Genomic DNA, 16237 nt, shown 5'->3' with positions numbered 1-16237 from the left:
TGTGTGTCTGTCTGTCTGTCTGTCTGTCTGTCTGTCTCTTCCTCCACCACCATAGACCTAGAGATGTGTCACATATTGCCTGAACCATTCTTTTTGTTTGTTTTGTTTTGTTTTGTTTTGTTTTGTTTTGTTTTGAGACAGGGTTTCTCTGTGTCCTGGAACTCACTCTGTAGACCAAGCTGGCCTCAAACTCAGAAATCCTCCTGCCTCTGTTTCCCAAGTGCTGGGATTAAAGGCGTGCGCCACCACTGCCCAGCTGAACCATTCTTTAAGTACTGAATTTTTACGGCTTTTGCAGTTGTCCAGGGAATGAGGGAGGAGAGTGGTGAAGCTGTCTGAACTGGCCACAGGTTGAAATACCACAAAACCACTTAACAGGACACTAAAGAAGCCATGGTTTGTGTGACTATGATGTGGCCCAAGAGCAGCTAAAACGATGGGGAATGCAGCTTTTAGGCACCAACTCAGACATTTCACAAAGATCTGCTGGATAAATGATGTGTGTGAAGGGGGTGTCTTCATTGTGTGCCCCATGCTTCACTATGGTGAGTCCCAGCAGGCAGTGATGAGTACCCTGTATTTGCAAATGTTAACCTCATCTGTGAACACAGGACAGTGCTACTCAGTACTAGGCCTGGCCTTATGTGAATATAGCCAACTAGTACTTCCAGCACCCACCAGAGCCTGTTCTGGTTCCTAACAGACTGCCCTCTTGCTTTAGTGATTACCCAAGCAACAAGTTGTGGCAGTTAGAATTCAAACCCGAGGAATCCAGCTTCAATCCCCCACCCCCAGTGCTAAGCTCCCTGGGTAAGGGCACACGCTGGACGGGGAAGGTGTAAGTGAGATATGTGGAACTAAAAGCATCGAGACAGAACTTGAATTTGTTTTATGTGTGCTGTTGCTAGGTGTGTGTAAGTTAACCAGAAACCGGAGTGAGACTGCCCGAAGAGACCCACATTGTGTCCTTGGTAGGACATCAGGGTAGATCATCCTGATCGACCTCCCTCATAACCAGAAATCAAATCACCTAGTCCTTAGTTGCCTCCCTCTTTATGTGTATGGATGTTTTGTGTGCATATACATCTACCACATGCGCATAGGACCGAGGGAGGAAGTCAGACCACCTGGGGGTGACTGTGAACCAACATGTGGGTGCTAGGAATTGAACCCAGGATTAAAATTATCCAATGATCAACATTCAAATTGTATTTTCACTACTCATTTCTGGGTAGTGAAAAAAAATATTTGTACACTGAACCCAAAGACCATAAACTCTAAAACTAAGGCCAGCTTCACTAGCTTCACCTTAGCAAAGAAGCCAGCGGCCACCCAATTCCTGAAAGTACAAATCAACTACAAATTTCCATTATTAGTGCCAATTCTGTGACACCACAAAGTTCAAGCGGGAATGAGAAATAAGAAATCCGGGTGCTCTCCTCTGACCCTACAACACTTGCCTCAAGGTGGTGGTGGTGGTGGTGGGAGGGGTGTTTCTCAGGTTATTTCATCGCACACATAAATCAGTGCTTGCAAACTAATGCCAAGTTATGTCAACAGAGACCTGCACACGCGACTGCCCGTGCAGCTACACGGCTCCCTGCTGGCATCCTCCAATCACTTTGCGTACGTGTCATGACACTTCCTCCCTGTGGCCCGCTCAATTGAAGGGCAATGGGGAAGAGGCAGAGGCATCAGCATAGTAAATAAAGTGATTCCACGCGTGAAAACATTCGTCTAGTTTATACTTTATTGCATTATGAAAATAATACATTTATTTGGCAAAGTGATCGATCTAGGCTCCAAATTGAAAGAAGAGAATTCTGGTATCCGGATTATTTTTTTAAACGTGAAATATATGTATTCTAGCCAGTACATACCATCATCCTTGTTAGGCAAATATCCCATCAAGCTCATTTTCATAATTCCATATGAAATTACAAGGTGTTTTTGCATCCATTCATCTCATGATTAACACAAATTTCAAGAGCTGATCTTCAGTTTATCAAAACCAATAGCTCTAAGAAACTCCTGCTCAAAGGCAACCTGAAACACTGCCCGGAACAGTTTGCTGTGGCTCTGCAGGTACATTTCCACCCTCGATACAGGCTTCACATTCAATCCTTGCAGTAGCTCTAGGCTCTGCCCAGTACCGTTTAAGCTAGTACATTACATACATTATTTGAAAAAAATTGATTTTACAAATGCATAAATACATGCCTATCTACACTGCCAAAATAAAACACAGGGATCTCAATGCTTTAAGACTTTCTGGGGCAGGGTTTCTGGAATAGCTTTCGAAAGCCAGAGTTGTAACTCCATTGCTCTGGCTACATATGGGAAAGACCGTAGTTGTGACAATTAAGTGGATTAAGTTTACTAACCCTCAAAATATATTTTCACTACTCACTTCTGTTCTACATTTTCAGAAGTGAAGAGTTTTCAAAATGTTTTCACTTTTTAAAAGGGAGGAGTGGCAAAACCATGTCATGTGTATTCTGTCCCCACCTCAGCACTGCCCAGATCTGAGTTAGGCTTGGGAAAGGAGAAACTGGTTAGGAGTCTGTTCAACATCAAAGAGCCAGCTACTTCAGCCACAGAAAGGCTTGACCCTCCCTCTTGGATCTCACAGGGCTTCGCTGGGTCCATTAAGGAAACGTGTCTTTCTGTCATTCACAAATTACTCTGTTCTCACTAGAACTGATACTTTCCTGCAGTCTCCTGTAAGTGAATCTAACAATACGTGTGGAAATGGACTTCCAAAGGGCCAATGCATCCACAGTCTGAACATGGCTTCACACGGTGATTAATATTACAACTGCCCTAGACACCCTTCACCAGTATCCTACATGTATCTGTATAAACAGCAACAACTTTCATCTATGATCAACATAGGAATAGCTAATAAATATTAAAGCTATTAAACTATAGGTTAAAATGCAGACCTCTCATAGAATTGAGTGATGTCATTTTGGTACATTCACCATTATTAATTGTACTTTATTTAATAAAGAAATACACTTCCCCTTGCAGATAGCAATTGCAAGTTTACAAATAAAGCCACAGACCTCTATTCATGATGGGACATCTTCAACTTTTAACCAGCAGCAAACTGACTTGTTTGTGAATGGTCCATGGCATCATAAATAAAGACTATCAAAGGTCACAGGAGCTTAGAGAACAGGTTTATTGACAACAACCTCATAAATACCCTAAGGAAAATCTCAAAAACTCTAAACCTAAAATGTTTAAAATCTGCTCTGTCAATCCCTCAACTATAACAGGCCATTACAAATGAATGTCACACTTAAAATTTGCTTCATTTTAATCTTTTTGCCAAAAACCTTGAAGTTACATTTGATTTTCACCCCCTTGGGTACAGTAAATCGACATTCAGTTTTACTAGACAGATTCATAAATCTACTGCCCAGCTGCTGTGAACCTGAAGGTCATCAGTCAGTATATATTACTTTATGAACAAACGGAGCCAAATATCTTTTTAGCCATAGTAATGTCTAAGCAGTCAAAATCCAACCCTTGTGGTTTCCCTCCGATCACCCGAAGCTTAGGATACAGTGTGAGAAACTGTTTGTATCAGCTATTAGGTCCATCCCTGTACCTCAGATGTCTGAAACTAAAAAAGGGATTTTGTATTTTGATAAAAATGTACTCCAATATTTCATAACATTAATATTTATTGCTTTATATGAATACTGTATTGAAAGCCCAAGCATTCAGTTACACACGAAATTATACAATTATATACCGCTTCACAAAGGCAGTGAACACATTACAGTCTACAAAATCTACTTTACAGAAATTTAAAAATTCTAAATATCAAAAAGTACAGCTGAAGAAACAGGTATAAATTTGGCAGCCAGTAATTCTGACAGGGAAGTTGCAGCTTGCATGACTTTAAAGATGTGAATTTGAAAATATTGAGTTTATAGAGTAGTAACCATTGTGCTTTGTGTTGATCTGAAAAATATAACACTGGCTGTTGAAGAAGCATGTTTAAAAATATTAATTCACTTCAAAATGTTATACAAATCATGGTGGTTTCTGTGTACCCCTAACGCCTCAGTCATTTTAGCTCAGGTACATTACTGAAGTCCTCTACTAATTCTTCCAGTACAGTGATGTTTCACACCAGTGCCATGCGGCATATAGGATTATTCAGAAAGACAGATGTGATGTTGACAGTGTTCAGAAAAGCAATCAAATGTTATGGGACCTGTGGGCTCTTGAGATGGTTTCATGTCAGGCTCCGAAGCACTCATTCTACAAACAGCAAGCTAATGCTTGGGCGCAACTCCCAAGATAAAGCACACTTTCCATAAATAAATGAAGTCTTGTTGTCTCAGGCACCTTAGAAGTATACAAAAGAATTTAGTTTGCACAGATCTCTTGGAATGTGTTTAACCTGGTATTTCAACAAACTGAAAGATTCCCAGGGTCTCACAGGGGCCAGATTTTTGTCTCAACTACTCAGAAGAGAAGATGTCTTCTGAAAGAAGTGAACTCAGTCATTACCAATAAAAAAGTATTCACTGTATTCATCTCTTATAGAAACAGAAAAATATAACATCCCCCCTCAGGATAATCTATATATGTATATATGACTTAAGGTTCCATTGTACAGTCGAACAATAAAAATCTGAAACCACATGAAACCCTATTAATTGACATGTTAACATGTTTAAACTATGACCAAATTATGGAAACTGCTAGAGACAAGACAAAAATCTTCCTTGTGTATGTATAAACCAAATGAGATCATCTTTAAAGTTTTCAAAATTATAATTATCTTCCAGTTTAAAAACTTTAATTCTAAATTAAAAAAAAAAATCTATACACAAACCACTGATTTGAGTACACCAGGAAAAAAGCAAACAAAAAAACCAAACCAAACAAGAAAATCAGCACTAAGCGGGACCCAGAGGAGCCATACTCACAGCTCTTCCACATACAACCTTCAGGGTTTATTCTTAAGGTTCTTTATTTTACAGCCTGTTTCTCTTGTAAAACTAAAGGTCCACTTTATTACTTAAAAGTTTTATACAGTGTAAAACCAGAACTGTATGTAAAATACTGCCTCTAAGTGTTTTTAAGTAGTTAGTCTTGTTCCATTGGGTCATCTGTGACTTCTGTGGCTTCCTCATTTTCCATGGACGACGACACTGACACACTTTCTCCAGTTTTACTGGAAGGGGGCCCTCCTGACTCCTGTGTCTCCAGGCAGTCAGAGCCACTCCTTGAGGCCCCTGCACTGTCACTCCTTTCTGAAGCGGAGTCTGTCTGAGCTGGAGACACACCAGAGCCTTCCATCTGATGGCTCTCCTCTGAAGTCTCTTCATTCACAGTTAAGGCGTCATCAGATTCCTTTTCTTGATTTTTTCTTTCTGGGACCATTTCTCTTGGTGTCATAAACGATTCTAGAAATAAGCAAATGTTGCAGTTAAATTTATTTTCAAGACACACCCAGTTAAGTTTCATGATTCCTGTGTCTATGGCTCATAGCTCCTCAAATTCAGCAGCAAGCAGCATGCAGAGGAGCCCAGTGTGCACTGTGTGGGGAAGAAGGGTGATGAACTCCACCCCCTCTCACCTTCCTCCTCCTCCTCCTCCTCTTCCTCCTCCTCCTCCTCCTCTTCTGTACAGTGCTGCCTGATTCGACTTTCTCTGTCCTTGTCAGGAGGGGGAGTTGCTGTTTCCGTTTCCTCTGCTCTAACTGAAGAGACTTCACTGGACACCGTTTGGCTAGCTGTCTCTCTGACGTCACCTTCTTTGTCAAACTTCAGTCTTTTCACCTCATGTTCCTCAGACTCCACAGCATCTTCATCTGGATGTTTATTTTTAACAGGGCTCAGTAAGGAAACTTCTGATTCAGAGGCTGAAGAATCACTGCAGATGGTTATTAAAGTGTCATTAATAAAAGTATTTTCCTCATAATCTACATTCTCACCTCTAACTTTAAAAACTTAACAAACTGACTATGAAGTTAAATGTTAGTATCTATGCTAAGAAAACAATTTCCAAAGCAACCTGAACTGTTTCATTAGGACCAATCTGTGAGCTTATGAAAATTCTACATCTACCTTCAGCTGTACTGATGCAATACAGAAGCCATATCTCCTTCAGCCACTTTAAGGCCTGGTCTGTCCCTCAGGACCCATGGGAAGTTCTAGAACCCCCAGGGCAATCATCTCCCTTACCTGTGAATCAATGCTAGGTGACATAATGCAAATGAACACTCTTAGGCACGGGGGACAAAGTTCCTAACCAGGACAGATGCAAACTTTCTCCCTCAATGACTTCTGACCTTTTACTGGCTGACTCTTTCAAACCCACAAATGGAGCCCATTAAATATAGAAGGTCCATTCCACCTTGTGAATAGTAAATAGTGCTATAAAACCTTTAACAGTTCTTAAATTTCTATGCATTTCTATCTCTTCAAATACAAAACACACAAACCTGTGGCCTTTCTCTTCACTTAGCTGCAGCTCTGAATCTTTGCTATCTGTGCTCTCAGGTAAACCATTTGTTGTCAAAGGGGCTGACAAAGAAAGCTTTGGTCGATTAAGTGGCCTAGGTGTTCCAGGCCCGTTTATATTAGACCTGTAATGAGATAAATGAACATCATTTTCTACTTTTAGAAATAATATAAAAGGGGTGAGGGTATGGGGGACTTTTGGGATAGCATTAGAAATGTAATTGAGGAAAATACGTAATAAAAAAATGTAAAAAAAAAAGAAATAATATAAAAATGTAATAAAAAATAAAAATAACTAAACACACACAATCACCCCTTCTAAAGTACACATCACAAGTATTTGCAATAATTTTGGCTTTTGGATCTGTGCCTTACCCTATGTAATGTAGCCTTGTGTCCAAGATATACAACATATTATCTTGTATCTTCCCCATAAAATATGTATTTAAAAGAAAAAAAGTATACCGAGCCTTAATTTGAATACTACCAGAAAACAGACACTCTGGACAATTTAAAACACAAAACAAAGCACCATCCTCTCACCTGTCAGTATAGTTTGGTGAGTTTCCAGGAAACATAACACCATTCATTCTATTTAAGCTATTAGAATTGTTCTTCCTGTAGTAAAAGAAAACACTTCAGGTGAGCATGGTAATACAGACTTTAATCCTAATACTGAAAGGCAGAGGCAAGTAGAGCTCTATGAGTTCAAGGCTAGCCTGGACCACAGAACAAGTTCCAGGCCTGCCAGAGCCACAGACTCAGACCATGTCTCAAAATAAAATAAAGCCTTACAAGAAGAAACGGAAGGAAGGAGGGTCGTGAATGGCTAATTTGTAAGAATCTGGGTATAGGGCTGGAGAGATTGGCTCATCGGGAAGAGCCCAAGCTCCTCTTCCAGAGGACTTGGGTTCTGTTCCCAGCACCCATATGGTGGTTCACAACCATCCATTAACCCCTTCTCCAGAAGAGCTAATGCCCCCCTTCTGAACTCCATGCATACACAAGGTATACATATTTACATTCAGATAAAAACACTTACATACATAAGAAGCAAAATAAATACATTAAAAAGAGAAAAATCTAAATCTAGAATGTCTTTTGTAACATAGCTGTCAAATTCAAACACATTAGCACATGCATGCACCAATATTGAGATTGGTTTAAAAAAAAAAAACATAGACACTTGCTTTCAAATCTCTTGAAATGTTCTTCAGCTAACTTTACATTCATCAGAAAAGCAAAACATTTAATTCAAAAGGAAATCAAATTTGTAGCATAATTTTTTTGGTTCTTCTAACAAGAAGCATCAATAGATTATCTCATAAGTCAAGAGTTCTAAAATTAAATTTTTTGTTTTTAAATAAGGTAGTGGTTCTATGCAAGCAGCAGCGTTTTCTTCCCAGCCTTTCTCATGCCCCAGCCTCTGAATGTGCTGGGGTGAGGTTGGGGTGAGGGTGCACTACCCTTCTGCAATTTCTAGGGACATCCACACACAACAAAGAATTATGCATGTGAGCTCAATGCTAACACTACCACGGCTGAACAGATGCCAGGAGCCAAGTCCTTAATTTGGATCTAGATATCTTGACAATTAGCAATACTTGTCCATCATGAAGAATACCATGAAGTATCTTATTGCACACCTACCTGCCACCCCTACAAACACATCTACGCGGCCAGAACTGGAATAATTAACCCATCTCTTTGGTTCACGTGAACCTTATTTTGGCTATATTCCACCTCAGGGACCAGGTAGTAGATTTCACAATGAATAGATGCTATCATGTTTAGTTACATATGAAATAACTAAATGTAGATTACTTAAGTAACACTATTTTAAAACTAGAATATAGTAATATCAAAAGCAAAAACAAACTCTCTATACTTACTCTGAAGACGGACAAACGCAGCTAACAACCATCACATTCTGAAACAAGAGAAACCGGTACACTGATGAGTGAAGTTAAATCACAGAACATAAACTGTTTACCCTTTGTGGGAGATTTTCACAATCAGCGGCATGTGGGGCAAGCTTACTCCAACTCAAAAGTTAACTGGTTAAAAATAAAAGCCAAGCTGGGTGTGGTGGCATACGCCTTTAATCCCAGCACTCAGGAGGCAGAGGCAGGCAGATTTCTGAATTCTAGGCCAGCCTGGTCTACAAAGTGAGTTCCAGGACAGCCAGGGCTATACAGAAAAACCTGTCTCGAAAAACCAAAAATAAATAAATAAATAAATAAATGCCAATAAAGCAAAAACTAAAACAGCAAGACTTCAGGTCTGACTGCAACAGCCGTTGGCTTGCTTTACCATATTTATTTATATCATATTCTTTTTGTTTGTTTGTTTGTTTGTTTGTTTTTCAAGACAGGGTTTCTCTGTGTAGCCTTGCCTGTCCTGGAACTTTGTAGACCAGGCTGGCCTCGAACTCAGAAATCTGCCTGCCTCTGCCTCCTAAATGCAGGGATTAAAGGCATGTGCCACCATGCCTGGCTTATATCATATTCTTATTTATCTTGTAATGCATGTATGTCCTTGAGTAAAAGTCCACAGAAGTCTCAAGTTGATCAGGCCTCATCTCCAAACCTGCCCCTCTTTTAAAGCCCTGGCTAGCCTGGAATTCACTATGTAGATCAGGATAGTCATTTCAGAGATTGGCTTGCCCCTGACCCCCAAGCTTGTACCACTATACCAAGATTAAGTGTTTTCTTTTCTTACAGGAAGAACAATTCCAATAATTTAAATTGTGTAAGTGGCATTATGATCCCTGGAAACTCGCCATCATATTGTAAAGGAGAATGTTGGTTCGTTTTTAAATTGTTACTAGTTTTGTTTTGTTTTGCTTCTTTTCAAACCGTATTTTGGAACCCAAAAAGAGACCAAACCCCCTTCCTTTGGCGATTACAGAAGAAAAGTACTTTTAAGATCGCCTCACAGCCCTATCATCCAAATTTCATAGGAAACAAATTTTGTTTAAATTCCTGGCTCAGAATATAAAATATCGTAGCACCGATTTGGCAAATGAAGGCAGTGATACCCTACCTGTTCATCCAAAAAATAAAAAACCCCCAAACACAATTATTCCGAACCCTTAAGCTTAAGTACAAATAAACTGTGAAGCTGCCCTTCAGAATTCCACTAATAGATAACAAAGACTCAGCAAAACACAGTCTGATAAGCCCTAACTGCTGAAAAATCCCAAAGTTAATGGTCTTAGACTCCTGCTCCCAGAGTAAAAGGATTGACTTTGAAACAAAAATTATAATGAACAGTAGAATTAAGTTTTAAACTCAATTACACCATCTTTGTGTATTAAGTTATTTCCGTTCTCCAAAATATTCTTTTTTTTGTTACCTTCCACCCATAGTCTGAACTGGACCTTTCTACTCAATACGCATCACTTCAATGGTTTCCACTCAAGTTGTGTGCTTCTGACTTCTGAAATCCCAGTGATGTTTACAATGCACTGTCAACTCTCATGTCTCTCTGGTGGTTTGTTTTTGGGTTTTTTTTTAATGCTTAATAAAGAATAAAAACCAAGTAAAAGTAAATAAGCAGCTTTCTTCAAACTTATCCCATGGTAGACACCTACCTTCTCTACTCCTCTGAGAAACTTGTCTGTTCCTGTATAATTTCTTCTTGGATCGGTTAGCAATTCACATAGCCGTTGAATAGTAAAAGGGATACTGCAAAATAATTTTATAGTTTGAGGCCATTAGTGTGAGAAATTAGGAGCAGAACTTCACAGTGAAGCTTCATCAGGTCACCATGTGCTATCACAGCTTTATCAAGCCACCATGTGTTAAGTTACAGAAGAATGAATGTAGGAGTCACTTAGAGCAATAAAAAGGAACGCAGAAAACACAATGATTTAAAACTCATTCCAAAAAAAGATCAGTACAATATTCTACCCTCTGACCACTCAATTTGAACTTTTTATAAGAGATAACATAAATGACAATTGTTAGTTTATTTACAAACAGAAGGTTTCCTCGAGCTTTCTTTTGTTCCCAAACATTTTACTGAACATCATATAATGATTATGATTCTGTTACTGGTTAGAGTATAATGAATTAGTTCTGACACAAAAGTATTTTAAATAGACTCTGCTCCATTACTACTTTATATATAACCTATATACATTTAGTCAAACTTTACTATTTTCTAAGAACTTGCAGAGTTAAATATACCAAACACTTTTGACAGAATGCAGTTTTTCCTTCATCACAGCAAATCCAAGAGTGAAAGTCTTGAAAGAAGACTTGGAACAACAATCATTTTACAAAGAGTTTGGAGGCAATGAGAAAAATGGCTATCAGTTAAGAACTTTGGCTGCTCTTCCAGAGGAACGAGTTTGACTCCCAGGATCTATACAGCAGCTCACAACTCTAGTCCCAAGGGATCAAACAACACTGTCTGGTCTCTGTGGGAAGCAGGTACTCATGCAGTATGTAGACATACTTGCAGGCAAAACATATAGAAACAAACACATTTTTAAAAAAGGTTTTGGACTCACAGAATTATTAACAATCATCAAAATTGCAGCTAAGTGTGATATAAGTACAAAATGGCATGCAAAATACATCTCTGGATTTCAAGTGTTCTCCATTAAAACCTACTTATGCTGCTTATGAGGGGAATTGCAAAGCCTCAGCTACACAATGTTCATAGTGCCTTTATTTTCACACAATAGTCTATCCTACAAGCGATGCCAGTTAGTGTGTGACAATTCCATAACCTGAACCCAATTTCTCTAACTTCAAAACCAATACATTGGGCCGAAGAGATGGTTCAGTGGGTAAGAGCACTAACTGCTCTTCCAAAGGTCCTGAGTTCAAATCCCAGCAACCACCCGTAATGAAATCTGACGTCCTCTTCTAGCATGTCAGAAGACAGCTACAGTGTACTTATGTATAATAATAAATCTTTGGGCCAGAACGAGCAGGAATGAGGGGTTGGGGGGGGCGACCAGAGCAAGAAGGGCAGTTCTGAGGAGCAGAGGTCCTAAAATTCAATTCCCAACAACCACATGAAGGCTTACAACTATCTGTACAGGTATAGTGTATACATAAAATAAATAAGTTTTGTAAAAAAACATTCATCTTCGCTGTACCACACACATCTGATATAAATCATACTAGTTTTTTTACTGAATAAACTACATGTAAATCTCATGCTTTTTTAAAAGACAGGGTCTCGTGTTTTTTTTTTTTTTTTTAGACCAGGCTGACCTTGAACTCTGCCCTGGCCATATCCAGTGCTACAACTGTGAAGACACTGTGCCGCCATACTTAGCAAAACTCGCATTCTTTTGGCAGGGAGAGGTGAAACAAGGTTTCTAACAGAGCCCCGGCTATCCTGGACTTACATTATAGACCAGGCTGTACTTGAACTCAAGAGTTCTGCCTCTGCCTCACTATTGCTGGGACTAAATGCATATACAACCACACCCATCAAAATTTACATTCTTAGAACCAATACTATTTCTTGCATTATGTCAGAGTACGATTAGAAAATGTTTAAAGAAAATGTTGTTTATAATAAATGTTTTCTGTTGAAAATCCAAGGCTCTATCTTTAATCAACCAGCATTCAATCTGAAAGTTGCTCTGGCAAAGAATGTAAAAGAGGCAGCAGCATTTGCCTGACAGCACAAAACAATGCCAAGTACACCAAAAAGACAACCTGAGTACAAAGCTAAGCAGATGAACAAAACCAGTCAGCCTAATATAGAAAACATCAAACTGACAGTAACAGACATGTAGATCAATGAAACAAAACAGAAGACCCACATGTGTGCATGTTACTGCCATCCCACACTTGACAAAAGATGGCAAAAAATACACAATAAATAGAAAGACAGCATCTTCAACAAATGGTGCTGGGAAAACTGGATGTCCACATGGGAAAAGCTGAAACTAGACCCATTATCTATTACCCTGCCCTATTACCATTACAAAAATCCACAAATGTTCAAAATACAAAATCCACAACTGATTCATCTACAATGCAACCCTTGCACTTAAGGCTCGGGAACACTGCAGAAGAATGGGGTGGAAAGATTTGCAGGAGTCAGAGAACGAAGATGACTGCTGCTGAACAGTGAGTGTCTTCTAGACTTAACAGAGAAGCTGCACCATCAAGTCTCAACAGTCCTGCTGTCTAAACAAGACTTGCACGTCAACATCAGTTGATGTGCTGACACGAAGGGGGAACTTGTACTGTGAAGAACCACGGGCAAACGGCACAGGAAGAAGGCCCAGTGGTTAAGAGCACTTACTGCTCTTGCAAAAGTTCTGGATTTTTACCTTAAAGTATTCCTGCATGCACAAACCTATACTCAGGTATACACACACACACACACACACACACACACACACACACACTAAAAAGTTATAGGCAATAAAAATAAAGGGATACTAAAAGAGAAAATCAGTCTTCTCCAGGAATGAGAGCCCTGATAAATTATCCAATCCCAAAACACATATATATATATGAGCAACACTAAATCAACTCAGTATGCGGTATGCATGTGTGAGCGAGTATGTACGTACACACACGTACATGCACACGCACACACACAACACACACTTTAAAAGGTCATTAATTTGAGAGTGAGGACCAGAGGAGGAAAGGAAGGGGTGGAAATCATATAAATGTAGTGATTATGTAAATTCTTTGAGGGAAAAAAGGCCCAAAGAGCCATTCACTTTTATGCGTAGCATGTAGCTTTAGTATGCTTTTCTTTTCTACTTAGTCTTCAAACTATTCATGAAACCTAGTATCAAAAACTAAACAGAAAGAAGCTGGGTGTGGCAGGGCACATTAAAAGCTCTCAGGGGGCAGTGGTGTCGCACACCTTTGATCCCAGCACTTGGGAGGCAGAGACAGGCAGATTTCTGAGTTCGAAGCCAGCCTGATCAACAAAGTGAGTGAGTTCCTGGACAGCCAGGGCTACACAGAGAAACCCTGTCTCAAAAAACAAAAAACACCACCACCAACAACAACAAAAAAGCTCTCAGAAGCAAACAAAGCAGATGGCTCTTCGAGTTCCAGACCAGCCAGAGACACACAGTAAGACAATAGTAAGATGCTGCCAAATCTTTGCAAAGTCCCACAACCCTAACTGGGAGCAGTGAGGGAATGAATAAAGACACACTGACAGAGAAGAGCTGTAGCATCCTGGAAGTGCAGTATGCTTATTAGTATGTACAGTGGAATAAGGCGGCAATTTAACCTCAGTAAAACCGTCTTTTGAAGAGCTGTCTTCAGGCCGTAAATATCCAGAAGAGGAAAGCTACTGCGGATTCTTTCTGCACATACTGTCAATACTTACTGATGTCCCTGTCATGTCAAACACATTCACTCACAATCTCACTCCATACATGCCACTGTCTTAAAAGCTGAATAGATTCCTAATTGTATTCTCTCATACAGTTTAGAATCACAGTCAATAACATTTCCATATTTGAAGAAGCATGTTCTTCCTATACTAAGGCTTAGCAGTCCTGGCAAAAAGCCGAGGTTGCAAGTACATTAATGTTTGTGCCAGCCCATATCCCAAAATCAATCTTCAGTATGTCACAGCTTTTATTTTTAAACTAAGTTAATCATCTCCGAGTGCTTACAGTGCTCAAAATTGTTTACCTCTATCAAATGTGTATCAAAAATTAACGAGATTTGTATAAATCCTACTTTTTAAAAATTTTTATTAGATATTTTCCTCATTTACATTTTTAAATCCTACTTTCTAATCTTAAGAATTTTATTTGATTATCATACCAAGACCATAATCACAAGGCAAGGTGAGGGGATAGGATAAGAAGGAAGGAGTACTAAGTTATACCAATTCTCAACTAATTATGCCATGAAAAAGGAAGAGAAAAAGTAAGCACATTTTAATGAATGGATTCACTGGTGCTATTAACTGCATATAAAACCACTACCCAGGTTCTCACGGTCCACCTGAGAACCTACCAATCTATATCTATGGTCTTCTATGGCCTTGCTTAAGGAAGTCAGTTATCCTTAGAAGCTAACAGTTTAGGCACTTAAAAATAAATAAATATTATTCTAATTTTAAAAAGGGGAAAGTCAGTGGACAACTTGAAATTCAAAGAGCAAAAAAATTACATACACAACATTTACTAAAATAAGGATAAAACAGGAAGAGGGGAAAGAGGGTAAGGTAGGAAATACAAAAAGGAACAAAAACTAAGTGCCACTTGAGAGGTATAAAAACCCATAAAGTAGAAGATTCTTGAAATATATACATGTACGTAAGAAATCTAAATGAAATCACCAAATAATGGGAGAGACAAAGCCCTAGTTAGACAGCTTGTCACCAAATAAAACCCCCAGTTCTAAGGATAGGTTATATCTAATCAAGTTGCTGGCCAAAGGAGCCCACTGACACCCCCAAAGAACCTAGGTTATTGGTTGTTTTCCATAAAACTGATAGAAAACCCTATTGCTGAAGATACCACCCACTCCACTCACCTAACAGAGGGACAAGCTGATACTACTACCTAAAACATTTACCTGCATGAACATTTACAATGTTAATGGCGACCTACTCTCAAGATATACTTGTACATTAGTGGCATAAAGCCTTTGGAGTAACCAACCAATACCTGACTGGATTTAAGGCCCACTCCATGCCATGGAACCCATGGAACCCACACCTGACAGTGTCTGGATGGCCACGAACCTGAGACTGTCTTAAGACAGTCCAGGTATCTAAGGGAAAACCAAATACTACTGTTCTGCTAAAAGAACATAGAAATAAAACTACTCCCAATGATAGTCTACTATCCTCATAAATCAGTAGTGCCACATACACTCAGCCATCCTCAGAGAAGCTTCCTCCTCCAACAGGTAAGAACAAATACAGAGTCCCTTGGTCAGACAACATGCAGAGTAATTAGACTTTGGAACACTTAGCCCTAAAGGGGAATGTTTTTATTGAATCCCTCCCCTCAGGGATCAGAGAACTCTGAAGAGGAGGAGACAGAAAGAGTGCTAAGAGCTAGAGGAGATGGAAAACACCAAGGAAACAAGGCCTCATAAACACAGAATGAAGGAATGTTGCACATACAAACATTTACAGAGACGATAGACGCAGGTACAGAGTCTGCATGTGGGAACGTCATGTGGGAGAGAAGAACTGGACAAAAACTCTGACCCCTAACCAAAATATTATTTGCAATTGATAGGCACTTACAAGTGAAAGTTAGTTGTCTCCAGGGGAGCCTCACTGGGTGAACAAAGCAAGGATTGGCCCCCCCTTCCCAGCAGCAGGTCAACACAAAATGAACCCAATGGCATCTTGAGAAGTTGTTCGTAATGTTGTGTCAGGGCCTTCTTTTTAATTTTAGAGGTCCTTAACGCATATATAAAATTATGATTTACAGTTTTTTGTTTTCATGAGATTCCTGTATGTGAATGTGTTCATTATGTTTTATCTTCTGTTTGCTTTGTCCTATTCCAATTAATTTATTTTTTTTTATTTTATCTTATTTTACTTTATTATTCCTTAGATGCCTGTTTGTTTTCTCAGGAGAGACCAAAGGGAAACGGTATGGACAGAGATGGGAAGCCATAATCAGATATATTGTATGAAAAAAAAATCTACTTTCAATAAAAGAAAAAAAAAGATCAAGGATGTAAACAACTTACAATTCAAAGAGCAAAAATTACTCAAAATTTACAAAAGTAGTTTAGAAAATAAAGGTATGTGTT

At 39.1% G+C, this 16237-nt stretch overlaps 1 protein-coding gene across 2 annotated transcripts in view; it reads right to left on the bottom strand.

Moving 5' to 3' along the window:
* Positions 1-1736: 1736 nt before the first annotated feature.
* Positions 1737-16237, bottom strand: part of Ppp4r2 (protein phosphatase 4 regulatory subunit 2) — a 37493-nt gene continuing 22992 nt past the window's right edge. For both annotated transcript variants that reach the window (XM_021165494.2, XM_021165495.2), the window contains exons 4-9: positions 10090-10183; positions 8387-8424; positions 7038-7112; positions 6476-6619; positions 5609-5904; positions 1737-5435 (exon numbers count right to left, since the gene is read on the bottom strand). In XM_021165494.2, the coding sequence (XP_021021153.1) occupies positions 5116-5435; positions 5609-5904; positions 6476-6619; positions 7038-7112; positions 8387-8424; positions 10090-10183 (967 nt within the window). In that variant the 3' untranslated portion in view covers positions 1737-5115. The remainder of the gene's footprint in view (positions 5436-5608; positions 5905-6475; positions 6620-7037; positions 7113-8386; positions 8425-10089; positions 10184-16237) is intronic.

The sequence above is a fragment of the Mus caroli genome, chromosome 6 (assembly GCF_900094665.2).
Source record: "Mus caroli chromosome 6, CAROLI_EIJ_v1.1, whole genome shotgun sequence".
Classification (NCBI taxonomy): Eukaryota; Metazoa; Chordata; class Mammalia; order Rodentia; family Muridae; genus Mus; species Mus caroli.
This window is presented reverse-complemented; position numbering and strand designations above follow the sequence as displayed.